Source organism: Nothobranchius furzeri, chromosome 9 (assembly GCF_043380555.1).
Source record: "Nothobranchius furzeri strain GRZ-AD chromosome 9, NfurGRZ-RIMD1, whole genome shotgun sequence".
NCBI lineage: Eukaryota > Metazoa > Chordata > Actinopteri > Cyprinodontiformes > Nothobranchiidae > Nothobranchius > Nothobranchius furzeri.
The window spans coordinates 41,361,104-41,380,940 of NC_091749.1; the positions used below are offsets into that span (position 1 = coordinate 41,361,104).

The 19,837-nt window shown below is 43.2% G+C and overlaps 1 protein-coding gene across 1 annotated transcript; it reads left to right on the plus strand.

The window, feature by feature from the left end:
- The first annotated feature begins 8,767 nt into the window (after positions 1-8,767).
- On the plus strand, positions 8,768-15,917 carry LOC107381705 (GTPase IMAP family member 9). Its single transcript, XM_054732357.2, has 3 exons — positions 8,768-8,904; positions 12,866-13,519; positions 14,747-15,917. Exons 1-3 carry the CDS (start codon positions 8,886-8,888, stop codon positions 15,346-15,348), a joined length of 1,275 nt encoding a protein of 424 aa, XP_054588332.1. The 5' UTR covers positions 8,768-8,885; the 3' UTR covers positions 15,349-15,917.
- The last annotated feature ends 3,920 nt before the right edge of the window (positions 15,918-19,837 follow it).

The window sequence follows — 19,837 nt, forward strand, 5'->3', positions numbered from 1 at the left end:
TGAGTCAGACCGTCATCTCACTAGCTTCATCACTCCTTTCGGCCGCTGGCGTTACACCAGAGCCCCGCAGTGCTTCCTGTCATCTGGCGATGGCTACAATCGCTGCTTTGATGCAATCCTCTCAGACTTTGAGCGGAAGGAAAGGCGCGTGGAGGACACCATCCACTATGACACCAACCTAAATAGGCATTGGTGGAGAACAATCGACCTCCTGACCCACGTTGGCCAATCCGACATTGTTTTGAACCCATCCAAGTTTCAATTTGCTGAGAGGGACGATGATTTTGCCGGTTTTAGGGTCTCCGATGCTATTATTGAGCCCCTCCCAAAGTATCTGACGGCCATCAGGGACTTCCCCATGCCTACCTTGACCACGGACATCAGGAGCTGGTTTGGTCTGGCTAATCAGGTGGCCAACTACGCACAGCTGCGCGATATAATGGCACCATTTAAGCCCTTTCTGAGCCCTCGATGCAAATTTGTGTGGTTGACCGAGTTAGAGGAAGTCTTTCAGGAATCTGAGCTGGCCATCGTGGACTCGATCCGGGCAGGTGTAGAGATCTACCACATGGAGAGGCGCACTTGCCTCCACCCAGACTGGTCCAGGAGCGGCATTGGATACTTCCTCCTCCAGCAGCACTGCACCTGCAACTCTGGTTTCCCGGGCTGCTGTCCTGATGGATGGAAAATTACTCTGGACGGCTCGCGCTTTCTCTCCTCTGCTGAGCAGCGATACGCCGATATTGAGGGGGAGGCCTTGGCAGTAGCATGGGGTCTGGAACAGACCAGATATTTCACGCAGGGGTGTGACAACCTGGTTGTGGTCACCAACCATAATCCCCTGGTGAAGATCCTTGGGGACCAGACATTGGATGAGGTAACTAAGTCTCGCCTGTTCAGGCTCAAACAGCGCACACTCCCATGGTGCTTTGACATTGTGCACTTGCCTGGCAAGAGCAGCTGCACTGCCAATGCCGCCCCCAGATATCCTTCGCCTTCTGGCTCGGATGAGGGCCGCTGCATAGGCGCATGGAACGTGACTGATAGCGAGGAGTCAGTGCATATGGCGTCTATTTGCAGCGACGCACAGGAGTCTGCTGCCATTGCATGGCCCCTCCTCGCTCAGGAGACGGCCGCGGATGCATGCCTCTCCCACCTCCTGCACCTCATTGAGGATGGGGGCAACAATGACCCAAAGGACCCGGTGCTGGCCGACCTGTCCAAGGTCCATGAGTCAGTGTACGTGCAAGATGGGGTCCTGCTGTATTACGACCGCGTTGTTGTCCCCACATCCCTTCGTTAGACTGTACTTCAGCACCTCCATGCCACCCATCAGGGCAAGTCGGCAATGGAACGACGGGCCTGCTCCATCGTTTACTGGCCTGGAATGTCAAAGGACATCCAGTTGACCAGGGAGCGATGCACAGACTGTAACCGCAATGCCCCCTCAATTCAATTCAAGTTTATTTATATAGCGCCAAATCACGACAAGTCGTCTCAAGGCACTTCACATAATAAACATTCCAATACAAGTCAGTTCATTAAGCCAATCAGAAAAAAGTTTCCTATGTAAGGAACCCAGCAAATTGCATCGGGTCACTGACTAGAGTCAATGACTTTATAGCAATCCTCATACTAAGCAATCATGCAGCGACAGTGGAGAGGAAAACTCCCTTTTAACAGGAAGAAACCTCCAGAGGATCCTGGCTCAGTATGAGCAGCCATCTGCCACAACTCACTGGGGATCAAGAAGACAGAGCACACACACACACACACACACACACACACACACCACACACACACACACACACACACACACACACACACACACACACACACACACGCACGCACACACCCAAGTAATGTTTCTATGGTTACATTGTGATTTCTTAGTAAATATTCTATTTGGTGAAAGATAAACTTTATTGTATTTATCCTAGTGAATCTATAATTAAATGTGTAAACTAGTAGTAGCACATTCAAGGTAAGTAAAGTGTTATTATCAGGAGAGGGAGAATATTTAAATGGTTAGAAGTAGTGTTCAAGACTATGGCTCTCTCCATGAGGCTACCACAGCTCAGCAGAATATCATTGTAGCTTCTTCTGGGGAGAAAGACTCTTGAAGAAAAAAATAAAGTTAACAGCTGAAGTAGCAGGAAATAATACAGTTAAAGAGCAGATTGTGGAAGAAAGTAGTAGAGTGTGGAAAGTGGTCAGTGTGTCCTCCAGCAGTCTAAGCCTATAGCAGCAGCATAACTACAGAGATAACTCTGGATAACCTAGCCTGTTAGATGGAGGCATGTTGGAGGCAGGGCAAGGTAGAGTCGTCTTTACCTACTGTACATTCCACCTCCCTCTACTCCCCCACTTGTCCAGATCTAGGCTAACATCAGATTTTAACCATAGACCCTATCAAATAAAAATGTTTTAAGCCTAGTCTTAAAAGTAGACAAGGTGTCTGCCTCACGGACTAAAGTTGGGAGTTGGTTCCACAAGGGAGGAGCTTGATAACTAAAAGATCTGCCTCCCTTTCTATTTTTAGATATTCTGGGAACCACCAGTAAACCTGTAGTCTGAGAGTGAAGTGCTCGGTTAGGAACATATGGAACAATCAGTTCACTGATGTATGATGGAGCTTGATTGTTAAGAGCTTTATATGCGAGAAGGAGGATCTTAAAATCTATTCTGAATTTAACAGGCAGCCAATGTAGGGAAGCTAAGACAGGAGAGATATGATCTCTCTTTTTAATTCTCATCAGAACTCATTCTGTGAGAGTAATGAATTACAGTAATCCAGTCTTGATGTAATAAATGCATGAACTAGTTTTTCAGCATCACTCCTAGAAAGGATGCATCTACTCTTAGCAATATTCCGAAGGTGGAAAATGAAATCCTACAAACCTGTTTAACATGGGATTTGAATGACATGGTCAAAGATTCCTGGTCAAAGATAACACCAAGGTTCCTTACGTTGTTCTCGGAGACTAATGTAATGCCATTCAGGTCAGGTGATTGACTAAGCAATTTTGTTTTCTGAATTTTAGGTCCAACGATGAGAACATCAGTCTTGTCTTGATTTAAAAGCAAAAGGTTTAGAGTCATCCAATTTTTTATGTCTTCAAGACAAGCCTGTAATCTAACTAACCGATTAGGTTCATCAGGGTTAATGGATAGATATAATTGAGTATCATCAGCATAACAGTGGAAGTTTATCCCATGCTGTCTAATGATTTTACCAATTGGAAGCATATACATAGTAAAAAGAATTGGTCCAAGCACTGAACCCTGTGGTACTCCACAAGTAACCCGGGAGTATGAAGAAGATTTGTCATGTACATTTACAAAATTATATCTATCAGACAGGTAGGATTTAAACCAGCCTAGCGCTGTTCCTTTGATCCCTACAACATGTTCAAGCCTTTCTAAAAGAACATTGTAATCAACTGTGTCAAAGGCAGCACTGAGATCTAACAAGACTAGAACAGACACAAGATTCTTATCTGAGGCCATGAGAATATCATTTGTAACTTTCACTAATGCAATTTCAGTGCTGTGATACTCTCTCAAACCAGACTGAAATTCCTCAAACAGATCATTAGAGTTTAAATGCTCACATACTTGGATGGCCACTATTTTCTCCAGGACTTTGGATAAAAATGGAAGGTTAGATGTTGGTCTATACTTCATTGGGCATCTGGATCCAGAGAAGGCTTCTTAAGTAAAGATTTAATTACAGCTACTTTAAAATCCTGTGGTACGTATCCATTTACTAAGGATAGATTGTATCTAGAATGGGGGCAGTAACCAAAGGAAATGCATCTTTAAATAATTTGGTTGGGATTGGATCTAAAATGCAAGTTGAAGATTTAGATGAAGCTAATATTTTTGATAACTCTGAAAGCTCAACTGGATAGAAACAGTTCAAACACAGATGAGGTTCTACAGTTACATCAGATGCTGCCCCATTTACTGAGAAAGAAGAAATTACATTAGGGAGGATGCTAATGATTTTGTTTCTAATAGAATAAATTTTTCTTGTGAAAAATCCCATAAAGTCGTTGCTGCTGAGGTCTGGCCATGCCTCCCATGCCAGCCTCACCACCATCCACGCCATTTGAGGAGGTTTTCGTGGATTTCTTCGACTATAGGGGTCACCATTACCTGGTCGTTGGCGATCGCCTCTATGGCTAGGTGGAACTCATGAGCTCTCCTGCAGGCACCAACCTCAGGGGCTCCGTTGGGCTAATCCGTCACTTAAGGGCTTTCTTCGCCACATTTGGTGTGCCGGAAGAGCTGTCAAGTGACGGGGGCCCGGAGTTCTCGGCAGGGTGCACAGCGGACTTCCTCCGCTTATGGCAGGTCAAGCACCGTGTGCTCTTGGTTGGGTTGCATCCTTAGTCCAATGGAACGGCGGAGGTGACTGTAAAGATGGCGAAGCGCCTCCTAGTCTCAAACACCGGCCCGACCAGAAGCCTCAACTATGACTGCTTCCTGCATGCGATATTGCAACTCCGTAATACACCTGACCCCGACTGCGACCTGTCGCCCGTGCAAATTATCTTTGGCCGCCCCCTCAGGGACTTGCTGTCATTTGTTAATAGGCTGGAGAAGTTCTCCAATCCTCACATCCGTCCGCTCTGGTATCAGCCATGGGCGGTGAAAGAAAAGGCCCTCTGTACTCGGATGGCCCGCATCTCTCTGAGAGAGCATGTGCGACCACTCCGCCCTCTCATAGTCGGGGAGGCGGTGTTCCCCCAGAACCGAGTTGGCTGTAGCCCGTGGGCATGGGACAGATCTGGGGTAGTAGTAGAGTAACTAGGACATGACCAATACTGTGTCAGGGTCGATGGGTCTGGCCACCTCACCCTGCGCAACCGGAGTTTTCGCCGCGCCTTCACCCCGGCCACCCCTCGCACTCACCCAGAGAGAGCCGCGCCCCTGCCTGCATCCGACGATGAGACACACGAGTTAGGTCCTGCCAACCAAGGGTCGGCGGGAACCTTGCCAGATCTGTTACATATATTACCCAAGCCCCCAGGCACAAACCCCGGCACCGCCAGCCGGTACCTTGTCGCGACCCCATGTCGACCGATGATCCTCCAGACGTAATCCACAGGCAGACCCCGGAACAGTGCCCGTCACCTCTCTCCTCCCAGCCAGCGGGCTCTGGTCAGATAAGCCGGCCACCCAAGCAATATGTACCTGGAACTGGCCTGTGGGTTAGGTCATGAGTCCACTGCGCCATCCTGTCACACGGCTTCCTGGACTGGGGGGATGCAGAGTGCACCACCGGCCACTAGGGTGCACTGTGAGCGAACCTTGAGGGAAAAGGTGCCTTCAGGAATGTGCCTGAAATAACTTACATGCGGCTATCCTTGACTGTACATACCTCTGCTTGCCATTTGTCTTGCTGCTGCTCAACCATCACACTGCTGTCTATCCATGCTACTGTTCGACTTGTATCTGTAAGTCTTCACATGCTTGTTCAGCTAGCATAATGGTCACATTGTCAGTATGCATGCTAACCCCCAAATTCCACTACCTCCGCTCTGGCACGAACGCCGGAGCAAAATCGGTCCCGTTGTAGTCAATCAGAGCAATTCCACTACTGCGGTCGTGCTCCGGCAGTGCGGCGCCGTGCGCCGCCCTCTGTTCCGGCGTCCGGCAAAAATAGAATCGATCCTATTTTCGCCGGACGCTGGAGCACCTCCGCAGTAAATGGACAGAAATCACAACGGCCCAACAGGAAAAGGAGCAAGCACAATTTTCGTTTTTCACAATAAATCGATAAACAAAAGGCGTTTTTTGTTTCATATGCACAGGTTTAACAACTTTTAGCAACTATCAATGGCGGCTGAAGTTTAAATGCACAAAAATAAGCCATAAATACAGTTTCTACTATCAAAGTAGTCACACTTTGTTGATCCAAACACTGCTGATGTCTCAACACAAATGATGGGCAGATTAAACAGCTCATGCCGATGCTTCTCTCACACAACGGGTGTTTGGATCTAACTTCCGCGTTTATTGCTCGGACTGTATCGCAAGATCTCGAAAGTCCCGCGCATGCTTGTTTGCCCCCTCAGGTCTCCGCACCGGAGCGGAGCCGTTGTAGAGCGGGTACCAGTAAAAATTGAGTTTGGAAGCGAGCGGCTGCGGAAGGCGGGGGCGGACCGGAGCGGAGCGGAGCGGAGGTAGTGGAATTTGGGGGTCAGCCGCGCTGCATTTGCTTGCATATTTTCTTGTACTGCTTAGCTTTAGCCTTAGCCCATGCGACTGCTCCACGCTGCCATTAGCTTCTGCTCACTCAGCTTTGTAAACCTTGTCAATAAAGCCCTTAGACATCGAGGAGTGTACAGTATTTCTTCACATTTCATTTTGACTAAGCTTTGTTTTCCTCTTCTTGCATGTCTCTATCGTCTCAGTGAAGCGATTTCTGTTGAATAATTTTGCCCTGTTCCAAATATGTGACCAATTCAGACTAGATTCAAGATTCAAGATCTTTTTATTGTCATTGCTCAGGTGTACAACGAAACTGACCTAGCGCTCACTAAAGACAGCTCACGTAAGGAGGTAGTAAAATATGAGTCAAATAAAATAACTAGGCCAAAATTGATGTCACACACAGACTCTCTCACACACACACACATTTCGCACACACAGTCAGTTTAAGGTGCAAAAGTAAAGGTATCATGAAAACATGGTAATAAGACAAGTCTAAAAAATAAACTGAAATATAAAGTGAACCTAATAAAAATGTAAACAGTTATATGTTGAGGTATCAGCAGCTACATTCAGTTCATGATGGCTCTAGCATAAAAGCTGTTTAACAGCCTTGTGGTGTGTGTTTTAATTGCCCTGTAACGATTAACAGATGGAAGAAGTTTGATGTGTTGCAGCACCAGTCTTTTCATGCACTTCATAATGAGAGGTGTTAAAACTACAGGCCTGTAGTCGTTGTGGCTTGTTTATCCAGACTTTTGGGGTATTTGTGGTATTGTGGAGGTTTTTAGACAGGTGGGGACAGAACACTGGGACAGTACCATGTTGAAGATGTCTGTGAAGACCTCACCCTCATGTAGCACCAGGGCTTAATTTGAGCTGGATCTTGTGGGAAATGCAGCCAACTTGCTATATGCAGGGTCCAAATTACGTATGAGCTAAAGGGAGCCCGGCTCACCTGAAAGAGTGACAGACCCCCCTGGAAGCCCTCAACTTCCACACCCAGGATGATTCCGAAAAAGATCCTGGTTCTACTTATATAACATTATTCATGTGGACTCTCCAGGGATTATTTTGAGCTGAGAGGAGCAGAGCTCTGATCGTTGATGCGCTCCAGACAAATGCGTCCTGAGCACGGCCACAGTAATATTATCAAAGTGTCGCCACCTCAAAAACAAACTTAACACGCGATCGTTTAAGTCGGCTCATAACCTTTATGCTTTCTGTCTTTCTGTCTTTTATCTGTGCCTCATGCACTTTGCGTTTCAGTGTACCATCAAATTGCGCTCCCCCATCAAATAATGTAATTAAGCACTGTGTAGCACCCTTCCCTGAATGCTATCTGGCACACTAGAGGCTATAACTCAACAGTTCCACAGCTCTGAGTCCAGATCTGGCCATCTGACAGAACAGTTTCCTGTAAACCTCTCGACTCTAAGCACAGGCAGCTTTCGTTTTCTCCTAAACCACGTGGCACTATGGGGAGTGCCCCCACTGGGTTAGACCAGGCAACCAGCACGCAGCTTGTTTAGACAAACTATGTTTAGCCAGGAAGGAGTGGGTGAAAAAAAAACTGTTTTATTGAAGGGCTCCTGGGCCATTGTGAGCCCCAATAAAGTTTTATATTCTATGCCATTTCCTATTGTTAAAAAAAAATCTTTCTATTACATCTTTAAGTTTGAAACTGACAAATATGTGCAGGTACAGTGTACGAATATAACGCCCCCGAACTGCACGCACCCCACCCCCACACCCGTCCAGGAGGGGTAGGAACGGCGCAGGTGTACATTGGTGTTTCACTATATTGTAGGCAAGTGTAATGAACCGCCAACACTTCCCCACCCCCTGGACCGGACCTTGTGCTTCAAGTTCGTTTTTTGAAGTGATCCTCGGACCATTACATTTGAGTACCCCGGTCTATAGCAAGCATTTTTCCAGTGAGCAGCTGGTAGAACCAGGATCTAAAAATAACTATGTAATAAATAATAATAGCATTTCCTCCTTGTCTTGTTCAGGAGGATTATATGTGATTATATGTGACTGAAGTTCATATTTTAAAGAGTATTAGCCAAGTTACAAAGATCTGAGCTTTGCTGCAACAACTTGTTTGTGTTTCCTCACACTGCAGAGAGTTTTCTTATCAGAGTGGTGGTGGGTCATATTATTCTGTACTATGTGATTTCTGTGAAAGCAGCCTCTGCAGAGAACCATGTGGTTTATAGGAAGCGGATGTACCTCCTTAAAGCCCAAACTGAAACGTGTGTGTGTGTGCGCGTGTGGCTAGGTGGATAAACGAGGGCCCGGGCGGGATTCGATTCCCAGACTCCCGGGTGAGAGTCATACGCTCTAACCAGTCAGCTAAAGGGACATCCCCTTGGCCAAGTAGCCAGGGCGCATGATCAATCGGGACACTGTGACAGGACACTCACACTGTCACACGCGCGCGCGTGCATGCGTGCGTGTGTGTGTGTGTGTGTGTGTGTGTGTGTGTGTGTGTGTGTGTGTGTGTGTGTGTGTGTGTGTGTGTGTGTGCGTGCGTGCGTGTGTGTGTGTGGAGGCAGTCAGAGGGAGGGTCTGGTATAAGAGAGCTGAGAAGAGAAAGAAAAAGTATTCAGCAGCAGAAATTTTGCAGTAACATAACAGCAAGTTTGTTGAAGACAACAATGGCCAGCAAGATGCCTCGTAAGTACATTTAAATATTTTTAGTGCTTTTCTAGCAAAAACATTGTTTTCTGTCTTATATTTCAAATATACAATAATTGTAGATACATTTTATTTTATTGAACTTTGATTATTTGTGCTTATGATCAAATGCCAACCTTTGTATTGTTTACCAATTCTTGACTTGTTTGTTGTTTATTAAGAAAAAAACTGTTACATGTTACCTGGAAAAATGTCATTTGAAAACTTTCTCTTTTTTTCTTAAACTGAATCATTCACAGTCTAGTCTGGTTGTAAAATGATCAGTTTTTTGATATTTAAACTAAAACCCTAAAATGTTCATTGACTCAGGTGGCTAGGGTGTGTGTGTGCGTGTGCGTGTGTGTGAGTGAGTGAGAGACTTTTTTTTTGCTCCATGCTAGAACATTCTGTCCAACATGTGTTTGATACTTACTTAGATAAACAAGATGTGCATGATAAACATAGTCACAAACTCTTATCTCTTCCTTGCGCCCTGCATGTGTCGGTGCACTTCTTTTCCTTCCACTGTGAAACAAAGACTCCAAGAGCCAAGTAATGAGGAAGTTGGAATAATGTGTTATGGAGAGGAAAACATTTGTTAAAGTAAACTTTAAACATAAACTTGGACCTGCCACCGACATCCAGAAAAACAAACAACATTCAAACCTTGACTATGAATAGCAGTAGCCATGGGACCCACAGAGGTGGAATATAGTTTCAGTCACATAGAAATAAACAATTAGCACTCTAAAGTGTACATGACTTTTTTTATAGTCAGATTTGAGCTCATTTTCAACAACCCATCATATGTTTTCTTTTCCATCAATATAAGAGATTTTCATAATGCTCTTTTTTAATTGTTCATGTTGGGGAAATGAAATAAATTGTGTTTTTATAACAAGCTGCTGTTACAAAATTACAATCAAAATGCGTTCGTTGCCAAGTTGAAGCAACTGAGTACAGTTTATTTTGAGTTTAGGAGCCTTTTCATGCCTGCAGAGATAAGTAGCTTAACTGCACCATCTCTTTGCCTTAGCATGGGGAGTCAAATTGTCAACATCTCTCATGAGTCAGGAGATTCATCGTTACTTTCACCGAGTCTCATTGCCTGCCACCTCTGCTGGCAAACCAACAACCTAACTTGCTCCCATCACACTGTAAATGCTACCAGAGACATGGTCATTTAAATTATAATAGCAGACCACAGACTGCTGAGGCTCTGCTGTTCATCCTTCAAATAAAAGCAACGGTGTGTTTACCTGCTCAGAAGAGTTTTAAATATCAGACATTTTAGCCCTTGTTTATAGATCACTCATCCTATCCATTGTCACTTAAAACATGTCAACCTGGTTCAAATCCCTCACCATCAGGACCAAAATGAAACTCTCCAGTATAATAAATCAGGTCAGCAAAATAACTGGATCACCTCAACGTCCTCTGGTGGAGCTGTGGGTGCTCTGAGGTGAGCAAGGCCACTCTTTTCACCGAGGACACCTCTCATCCTCAGCGCCGCTTCTTCACTCTGCTGCCATCAGGCAGATGATCCAGAACCCCACAGGTCCTGAGAAACATTTACAACAAGTCCTTCATCCCATCTGTAATAAATTATTTAATAACTGCACTATTGATTTTTCTCTTGCTGTTTCGTGGATGTGTTTTTAAAATAATGATTTTAATAAGAGGGTTTTTCTTATTATCTTATGTTATGAAGCTGTGTCAAAGACAAATTTCAGTTTTATTGTAACTGGACAACAAAGTTATCTATCTTCCAATATGGCTCTTAGACTCAACAGCCACCTCCCATGCTGAGGAGGATAGCTTCCCTCTCTGGTGAATGCGTATTAGCTTTAGCTTTAGCTTTCATACCATGTGCAGCCAGGTCTACAAATTTTAGGACATTGACACAATTCTAACATTTTTGGCTCTTTACACCACCACAAAGGATTTGAAATGAGACAAACATGATGTGTTATAACTGCAGACTGACAGCTTTAATTTGAGGGTATTTACATCCGAATCAAGTGAACGATGTAGGATTTACATCCATCCGTCCATTCATTCGCCCATCCATTTTCTTAACCCGCTTTTCCACTCAGGCTCGTGCGGGGGCTGGTGCCTAACTCCAACTGTCTTCGGGCAACAGGCGGTGTACACCCTGAACAGGTTGCCAGTCCATCGCAGGGCAACACAAAAACACACAGGACAAACAACCATGCACGCACAGTCACACCTAAGGACAATTTAGAGAAAACAATCAACCTGACAGTCATATTTCTGGACTGTGGGAGGAAGCTGGAGTACCCGGGGGGAACCCATGCATGAATAGGGAGAAAATGCTAACTCCTCGCAGAGAGACCCGGGACTTCCTTGGTGCAAGGCAATAGCACTGCGCCATTGTGCAGCCCGTAGGAATTACAACAGTTTGCATATGTGCCTCCCACTTGTTAAGGGACAAAAATAATGGGACAAAATATTAATCATAAATCAAACCTTCACTTACTAGTACTTGGTTGCAAATCCTTTTCAGTGAATTACAGCCTGGGTTTCATCCCTGGTGATGCTCTGCCAGGCCTCTACTGCAATTGTGTTCAGTTCTTGCGTGTTCTTGGGGCCTTTTCCTTTCAGTTTTGTCTTCATCAAGTGAAATGCATGTTCAGTCTGACTCAGGTCAAGTGATTGATGTGGTCATTGCATAAAATTCCACTTCTTTGCCTAAAATAACTCTGGTTACTTTTGCAGTATGCTTTGGGTCATTGTCCATCTGCATTGTAAAAACGCTGTCCAATGAGTTCTGAAGCTTTTGTCAGCAGTCACATCATCAGTAAAGACAAGAGAACCAGTTCGTTTGGCAGCCATACATGCCCACGTCATGACACTACCACCATGTTTCACTGATGAGGTGGTATGCTTAGGATCATGAGCAGTTCCTTTCCTTCTCCATACTCTTCTCTTCCCATCACTCTGGAAGAAGTTGATCTTGGTCTCATCTGTCCATAAGATGTTATTCCAGAACTGTGAAGACTTGTTTAGATTATGTTTGGCAAACTCTAATCTGGCCTTCCTGTTTTTGAGGCTCACCAATGGTTTACATCTTTCCTCTGGGGAAGTCTTCCCTTGATTGTTGACTGTGACACTCATACACCCACCTCCTGGAGAGTGTTCTTAAACTGTTGTGAAGAGTATTTTCTTCACCAGGGACATCATTCTTTGGTCAGCCACCACAGCAGTTTTCATGGACTTTCGGGTATTTTGGCGTTGCTGAGCTCTTCGGTGCCTTCCTTCTTTATAAGAATGTTGCAAACTGTTGTTTTGGCCATGCCTACAGTTTTTGCTAGCTCTCTGAAAGGTTTGTTTTGTTTATTCCGCTTAAGGATGAATTTCTTCACTGATAGTGACACCTTGAGATATGGCAGCTACAAATTCCAAATGCAAATAGCACACCTGAAATGACCCCTGGACCTTGTAACTGGGATAATGAGGGAATATCACACATCTGGCCTTGGAACAGCTGAGAAGCCAGTTGTCCCATTACTGTTGGTCTGTTAACAAGCGGGATGTATGCAAACTGTTGTAATTCCTACACCGTTCATCTGATTGGGATGTAAATGCCCTCAAGTTGAAGCTGTCAGTCTTCAGTTGTAGCACATCATGTTTGTCTCATTTCAAATCCATTGTGGTGGTCTATAAAGCCAAATATTTTAGAACTGTATCAATGTTCTAATATTTGTAAAACTTTGCAATTGTCCATAGAAAAAACTACTTCTATATCTTTGTTTTCTAGTGTTGGTATTTAAATAAATGTCTCCAGTTTGAGATGGTTCTTAAAAAACCTTATTGTGGCTGTTGGCAGTGATGTTTAACCATCAAATACATAATTTCAATTAGTATGTGATTGTGTTTAGGTGCATACATATATGCATGAGATCATTATCAACATAAGTAATGTGTTATTGTCCAACAGAACCAAGGGAACCAGACCTCAGGATGGTGCTTGTTGGGAAAACTGGAGTTGGAAAGAGCGCAGCAGGAAATACCATCTTAAGGAGAAAAGCTTTTGAGTCTAAACTGTCTCCTTCCTCACTTACCACAGTTTGTAAGAAAGAAATGGGAGAGTTTGATGGTCAAACTCTGGCTGTGGTTGACACTCCAGGTCTGTTTGATACAAGAGACCAGGAGGAGGTAAAGAGAGAGATTGCCAGATGCATCTCTTATGCTGCTCCTGGCCCTCACGTGTTCCTGGTTGTGATCCAACTCAACAGATTCACAGAAGAAGAACAGAAAACGGTGAAACTCATTCAGCTGACCTTTGGGAAACAAGCAGCACGTTACACCATGGTGCTGTTCACCCATGGAGATGATCTGGAGGAAGAAGACGTCTCCATAGAAAGTTTTATTCTGAGAAGTTCGCCCCTCTGTGCTTTTGTCAATGAGTGTGGTGGAGGACATCATGTCTTCAACAACAGAAGCAAGGATTCGTCTCAGGTCAAAGAGCTGCTGGAGAAAATCAACCGGATGGTTCAGAAGAATGGAGGAAGCTACTACACAAATGAAATGCTGCGAGAAGCTGAGAAAGCCATAAAGAAAGAAACTGAGAGAATTCTGAAAAATAATCCAGGTACGAATCCTAGTGATGCAAGAAAAAAGGCAGAGGAAGACAATGACTTCATTCGGAGTGCTGTAAAATATGGAGCTGTTATTGGAGGAACTGCAGGAGTTGCCTTCGGAGTTGGTGCTGGAGTAGCTGCAGGAGCTAAAGTAGGAGCAACAGTTGGAGCTGTTGCAGGTCCAGCAGGAGCTTTAATTGGAGCTGGTGTGGGACTTGCAGTGGGAGCTATAGCTGTAGCGGTTAAAAAGGATGCCTGTGTTATACAGTGAGTGAGTCATCACAGCACTGTTGTTCTTAAAAGCCACAGGAATTATATCCATAGCAAGAAAAATGAACTCAATGTTTTTTAACCTGTGCACAGGGATTATGAACCTTTATCATTGTAGAGCTCTCTAATGCTAATAAAGGAACATAGTCACCACAGTAAAACAGTCATGTTGATCTGCATCCCCACCTCACAGCAGTCCCGATAAATTCTGTTTATTTGTTGACAAACTCATGATTTTGCGTATTTGAGTTTTCATGGACAGCAAAATATTGTTTCTTGAAACGTCATTAAGGCAAATACAAATTCAGCAATGAACTTGGTTTATTCATCACAGTTCATTAGTTGAATATATTACAAAAAACAAGAGAGCAAAAATGGAACTGATATCAGACATTTTCTGCTGGAGTTCTCAATTTTGGATCCTGTTTTGATATATTGGCTCAAAAGGAAAAGTTTTTAAAGCTTTTATTGGTATGTTTAAATGTATCAAAGGCTTCATTTTGAGAGCTTTTACATATGTTCAATCACTCTGCTGATTGAGGGAAGGAGGGAATAAACACATTGATGCAGTTTTTGTTGTAAAGTACTATATAAATCTGAGTCTGCATTTTAGATAGGCTACATTAATGAACATTATTAATGTTTTTTGTTTAATTGAATGTTTTTTGTGCTTTCATAGGAAGGGTCAGAGTGAAGAAGAAATGTTGAGAATCAGGAATCAGCCAGTTTGATGTATTTGTGTTGATGAAAGCAGAACATCAGAGACATTTGCTCCCAGTTTCTTCTGTATTTTTTGTCTTAATAAATTTGTAGATATGAGCAAAACATCTGTGACTGCTTCTTTCTTATTCAGACAAAGTGTGTTTTCATGTTGACTGTGTGAGTGTGATCAGTGTTGATGTGTGAGAACTGCCCCTGATGGTCAGAAGGAATCAGACCTGATGAACTCTTGTTGTTTTCAGGCTCAGACCTCAGAGTGGTTCTGGTGGGTCAGGAGAGAGTGGGCAAGAGTTCAGCAGGAAACACCATCCTGGGGAAGAAGCGCTTTGACAGTCAGTTAAGCTCCGGTCCTCTGACTCTGAGCTGTAAAAAGATGGAGGGTGAAGTTTTGGGTCACAAAGTCTCTGTGGTGGACACCCCCGGACTCTTCAGCTCTCAGCTGTCTGCAGACAAGGTGAAAGAGAATCTGCTGGAGGCCGTCCAGATGAGCTCTCCAGGTCCTCACATCTTCCTCGTCACCATCCAGCTGGGCAGATTCACCCCGCCAGAGTACAAAAGTATGGAGACACTGGAGAAGATGCTGAGTTCTGATGTCTCCAAACACACCATGGTTCTGTTCACCTATGGAGAACGGCTGGAAGACACCACCATAGAAGACTTTATCTCAGAAGATACCAACCTGCAGAAGCTGCTGAAGAAATGCAGCGGTCTGTACCAAGTGTTCAACAACAAACAGATGGAGGACAGAAAGCAGGTCCAGGATCTGCTAAACAAAATTAATGACATCTCGAAGGATGGAAGCTTGACTTATGAGAGAAGGCCTCAGTCACAGCGGTGTGTGATGAGTTGATTATCCAAACCCTTTTGGAAGAATTAAAAGATTCTGATGGGTATTTAATGGTAATCTATAACATGTATACTGACATCTGTAGACCCAGATCTTAAAACTGGTTTAGTATAAACTCGTTCATCTCTGAAAAGTAAATAAAGTCATTGATCTGCTCATATTAATTATTTTACCCAGAAAAAAAACCTCCAAACTCTGCTGTGATCCATAGAAGAGTTCTGGTGGTTCAGACTCAACCACAGCTCTAGTGTGTTTCTGCCACTAGGTGTCACTGTTTACAAAGGACACGTGAGACTTTCATAATTTACCTAATTATTATTTATTTACCACATCTTTAATACAATAGATGCTTTAGATCACATGATGAGACATTTAAAAACACATTTTAAGATTTTTATCAATAATATTAATATTAGACGCATTCACATTGTTGCTGTCAGTGTTTATTTATCTTCTCTGTATTTAAATCTTACACTCATTTTCTGTTTAAACATCATCCTGTTCGGAGTCACGACTCCCAAGTTTTTTTATATTGGTTCATTTTTAATCTATTAAACACTTTCCCCAATCCATTCTTTCGTTCTTTTTTAAACACAGAAACAGTTTTGTTTACCTGTTTGTAGCTACAGTTTCGCCGACGGCTGCCGGCTTCTTCAGGCTGACGCTGATGGTGGCGTCACTTCCTTCTCCGTTTATCTGCGGGCAGCAGAGGACGTTGTCGCCCTCTACTGCCCGCTCTCCCCTCTCCGACGATGCAGTCCCATGCGTGGTCCAGCGTGTAAACTCCGTCGTCCCTGTTCATGTTCCCACTGCATCGTCGGAGAGGGGAGAGCGGGCAGTAGAGGGCGACAACGTCACCATCAGCGTCAGCCTGAAGAAGCCGGCAGCCGTCGGCGAAACTGTAGCTACAAACAGGTAAACAAAACTGTTTCTGCGTTTAAAAAAGAACGAAAGAATGGATTTAGAAAGACACAGCAAGAACACACCTAAGACTTTCCCCAATCTTTGATATTAATTTTATATTAAAGGTGTACCATTTTAAAATTTTATTTCTGATTATAATCAGTTACTTTCAGTTATTTTTTACATTATAATTGGTCACCCTGAGTTACTAATGCAGACTGAACATGAAAATAGTCGCCTACACCTATCTCCTGCATTAGATTCTGACAGAAAATAGACGGTGAAACTCTAGGATTTGAAAAGCCCGACTGAATTAAGATCCATCTCAACAATTCGTCAATTTTCCCGCACTGTTTATGCTTATGTAAAGCCAAGCTGTTGCTTTGTTTAATCTTTACTATAATGATTTTGTGCATTCACTGGCTAACATGCTGTATTTCGTTGCCAAACTTTGTATTCAATTGGGATATCACTTCACTTTAGGTTTATTTACAATGTAATTTCTTGCCCTTATTTCTCTTTCAGTGCCTCACAGCAGTTTTATTTAATTTAATTTTGTATATAGGTATGTATGTACGTATGTACACGTGTGGGTATCTATGTATCCATGCTTATGTGTTTATATTTACGTGTGTATATATATATTTATACATATCGTTAATTTTACTATTATTTACTTTCCTTCTTTTTTTTATTTTATTTTTTTAAGTCTATTATAACTTTCTAACTCTGCCACCTTATTTGTTATTGGTTGTGTTATAGGAGGACCTGCTCGAAAACGAGATGTTACATCTCAAGCAGTTTATCCTCCTGAAAAACATAAGTTAAATAAATAAATAAATAAATCTACATCACACTGTCACTTAACATTCATGGACTCATCTTGACTTGTGACGAGGAAGGCTCCTGTTGGTTTAGTTTCAAGGAAACAGCAGAGAACGTCTTGATTAGTAGAAGCTAATTGTTAGCATTAGCAATGCCACCACACAGCAGAACTCATCCAGGCTTGTGTTGCTTATGGAGATGAAACATCAACATTGCAAGTCAGAGTTGTGTTGCTGTTATCCAATCAAAGGGTGAAATGTTCAAATATCAGTAAATAAGACTCCTGTCATCTGAAGCTCTCCTTTGATGTAGCTCACTTCTAGTTCCTGAAACTGGTGCACCAGAGCTTTTTTCCCCCAGAGTATGACTTAGAAGGCATTCATTCCTACTAGAGACCACTGCAAATGTATTGATTAAACAAGTGAACCAAAGCTCTACCTAAAGAGTATTTATATGATTTTAGAGTGTGCTTTTCAGTGTGTGTGTGTGTGTGTGTGTGTGTGTGTGTGTGTGTGTGTGTGTGTGTGTGTGTGTGTGTGTGTGTGTGTGTGTGTGTTGATGGTCCCCTTCCCTCTGGTATTTGTTCCTCTGTAATTATGAGTAGTGAGAGCTGTTAAACAGGCCTAGGCATCCAGCAGTCAGGTGGGTTCAGGTTTTTACTAAAGACACTTAAACATAAAGTATTAGACTATCAGATTACTCAAATATCCCACTTTCAAACTGTCAAACAGTCAGATTCTTGTTTGTCATTGAAAGGAAGAAAAGTCTAGTTAATTTTGTGTCTTTTGGATCCATCTGTCAGACTACTTATCTTCCTTTTCCCTCATTTCCTTTTTAACCTGTGGGATTTCTACCCTCCTTGGGTTTTATTGCTACTTTTTCCTCTTTTCTCTGCTCCTCCCTTCTTCTTTCAAACTTTACGAAAGAGACTTAAACCAATATAGATCAGTGTCATCTTACACACATTCAGATAGGAGCTGACAAGGCACTCCTGGTCAGACTAATCACTCTAGCTGTCATCTTTGTTGCAGGTATGTTTTGTTGAAGTGTCAGCTCTGATGATAAAATGTGATTATAGGCACTGATGTTGAAACTGTCTGCAGTATGTGGAGAGGAGGGATGCAGCTGGTTTGGGCACGGACAGACTTTCTTCCATTACAGCGGACTCCTGGTGATCTTTCGATGTAATCCTGGATACAAACTCCACGGATTGAAAACCAACAGCTGTGTATCTGGACCCTGGTCTCGGGACTTCCCCGTTTGTGTTGTTAAGGATTTAACCCTCTGGAGGCAGGTGTTGCAGATTTGCAACAGTTAAAACCTACAGTATCTACCTGGTTACTCCACATACGTATTTCATGAGCAAAGAAGTACCCCTGAAGGACTTAGTTGTTCGGGGGGTGTCATGATTTTACAGCATCTGTCTGCTTTCCTTCATGGAGGTTTTTTTTTTCTTCTCGCAGTTCAAGGCTACCAGGGTGCCAAATTCAGATAAGAAGAATTGTTTTGGTCAGGCAGAGATCATTTTCTTTCTGCCATTCAGTTTATAACTGATCATTCCAGTTTCTCAGTAAATCCAGTAACTCGGTCACTCAATCTCAGTGACTTTCTAACTACCAGGATTGCAGCTAGAACCAGCTTGCACTTCACCTCGAGTAACGTCCCAGTCTGAGCGGTTTCCACACGGCTGAGAATTTCCATGGGTACAGGTTGCACTCCATTCGCCCCCAACTTACCAGTTTTCCAAGCCAGAAATCCTCCCACTCCAAACAGAAAAAATAGAGTTATTATCAGGCCAAAAATCCATAGGTCTTCCATGTCCCCCACGGACAGCTGAGAAAGGCATATACTAATATTCCACCCCTTCCAGGAATCCAATACATTTCCCACTGGGTGCATTCCATCTGGACAAGTAGGAGCCCCCTGCTCTGTGCTTATTGTTGAAAAAATCTTGTCAACTGGGTTGAATGACCAAGTCCATGATTTAATACAAATTGAGTTTTCAGGAGGAATGCAGAGAAGCAAACAGGACAAGAGCATTGGGGGGAAAAAAGACAAGGGAGAGAAAAGAGAAGCGTCTGAACCTTCCGGGTGCCAGAAGAAGACAAAACTGAAATTTCAAGTTTTTTTAAATAAAAATGTACAAGAGTTTTTCAATGAAATTCTTGAAAAAGGATGTAAAGGAAAAAAATAGTTCACGGTTTATTTTAATAGCCTTGATAGCTCAGGAGCTGAAATTTAAAATTTCCAGGTATTTAAAGAGACAAAATATTAAGTTCAAACTACTTAAAGGAGTTGTGTACTTGCAGTTGTAGCAGAAACACAATTTACTGGGGCATGTTTTTACTGCAATGTTCCCATCTTCTCTCCCAGGTTCTGGCTGCTCCCGTCCAGGATTGCTCGTACATGGCATGAGCACCATGTTGTTTAGCTGTAATACTGGCTTTCACTTACGTAGGCCCTCCCTGTTATACTGCAAGGGCCACATCTGGAATGGCACAAAGCCTGTGTGTAGAAGTGGGTGTATCGTGTAGCAGCAGGAGACTTGTAGCCTACTACATTTTTGTTGATACTCAGATATTTAAATTTCATAATTTTTTCTGTGTTTTCATTATAGAATCAGACATTATGAGCTCAGTTTCAATCTTCAGTTTGGAAAAATCTGAAAATCGCCAAACAACTTCCCCACTTGGACACTTTGACTAACAGTGCATCCAGAGAAGCAGACATTGAATTTGATCTTCTAACTCAAACACAATCTAAT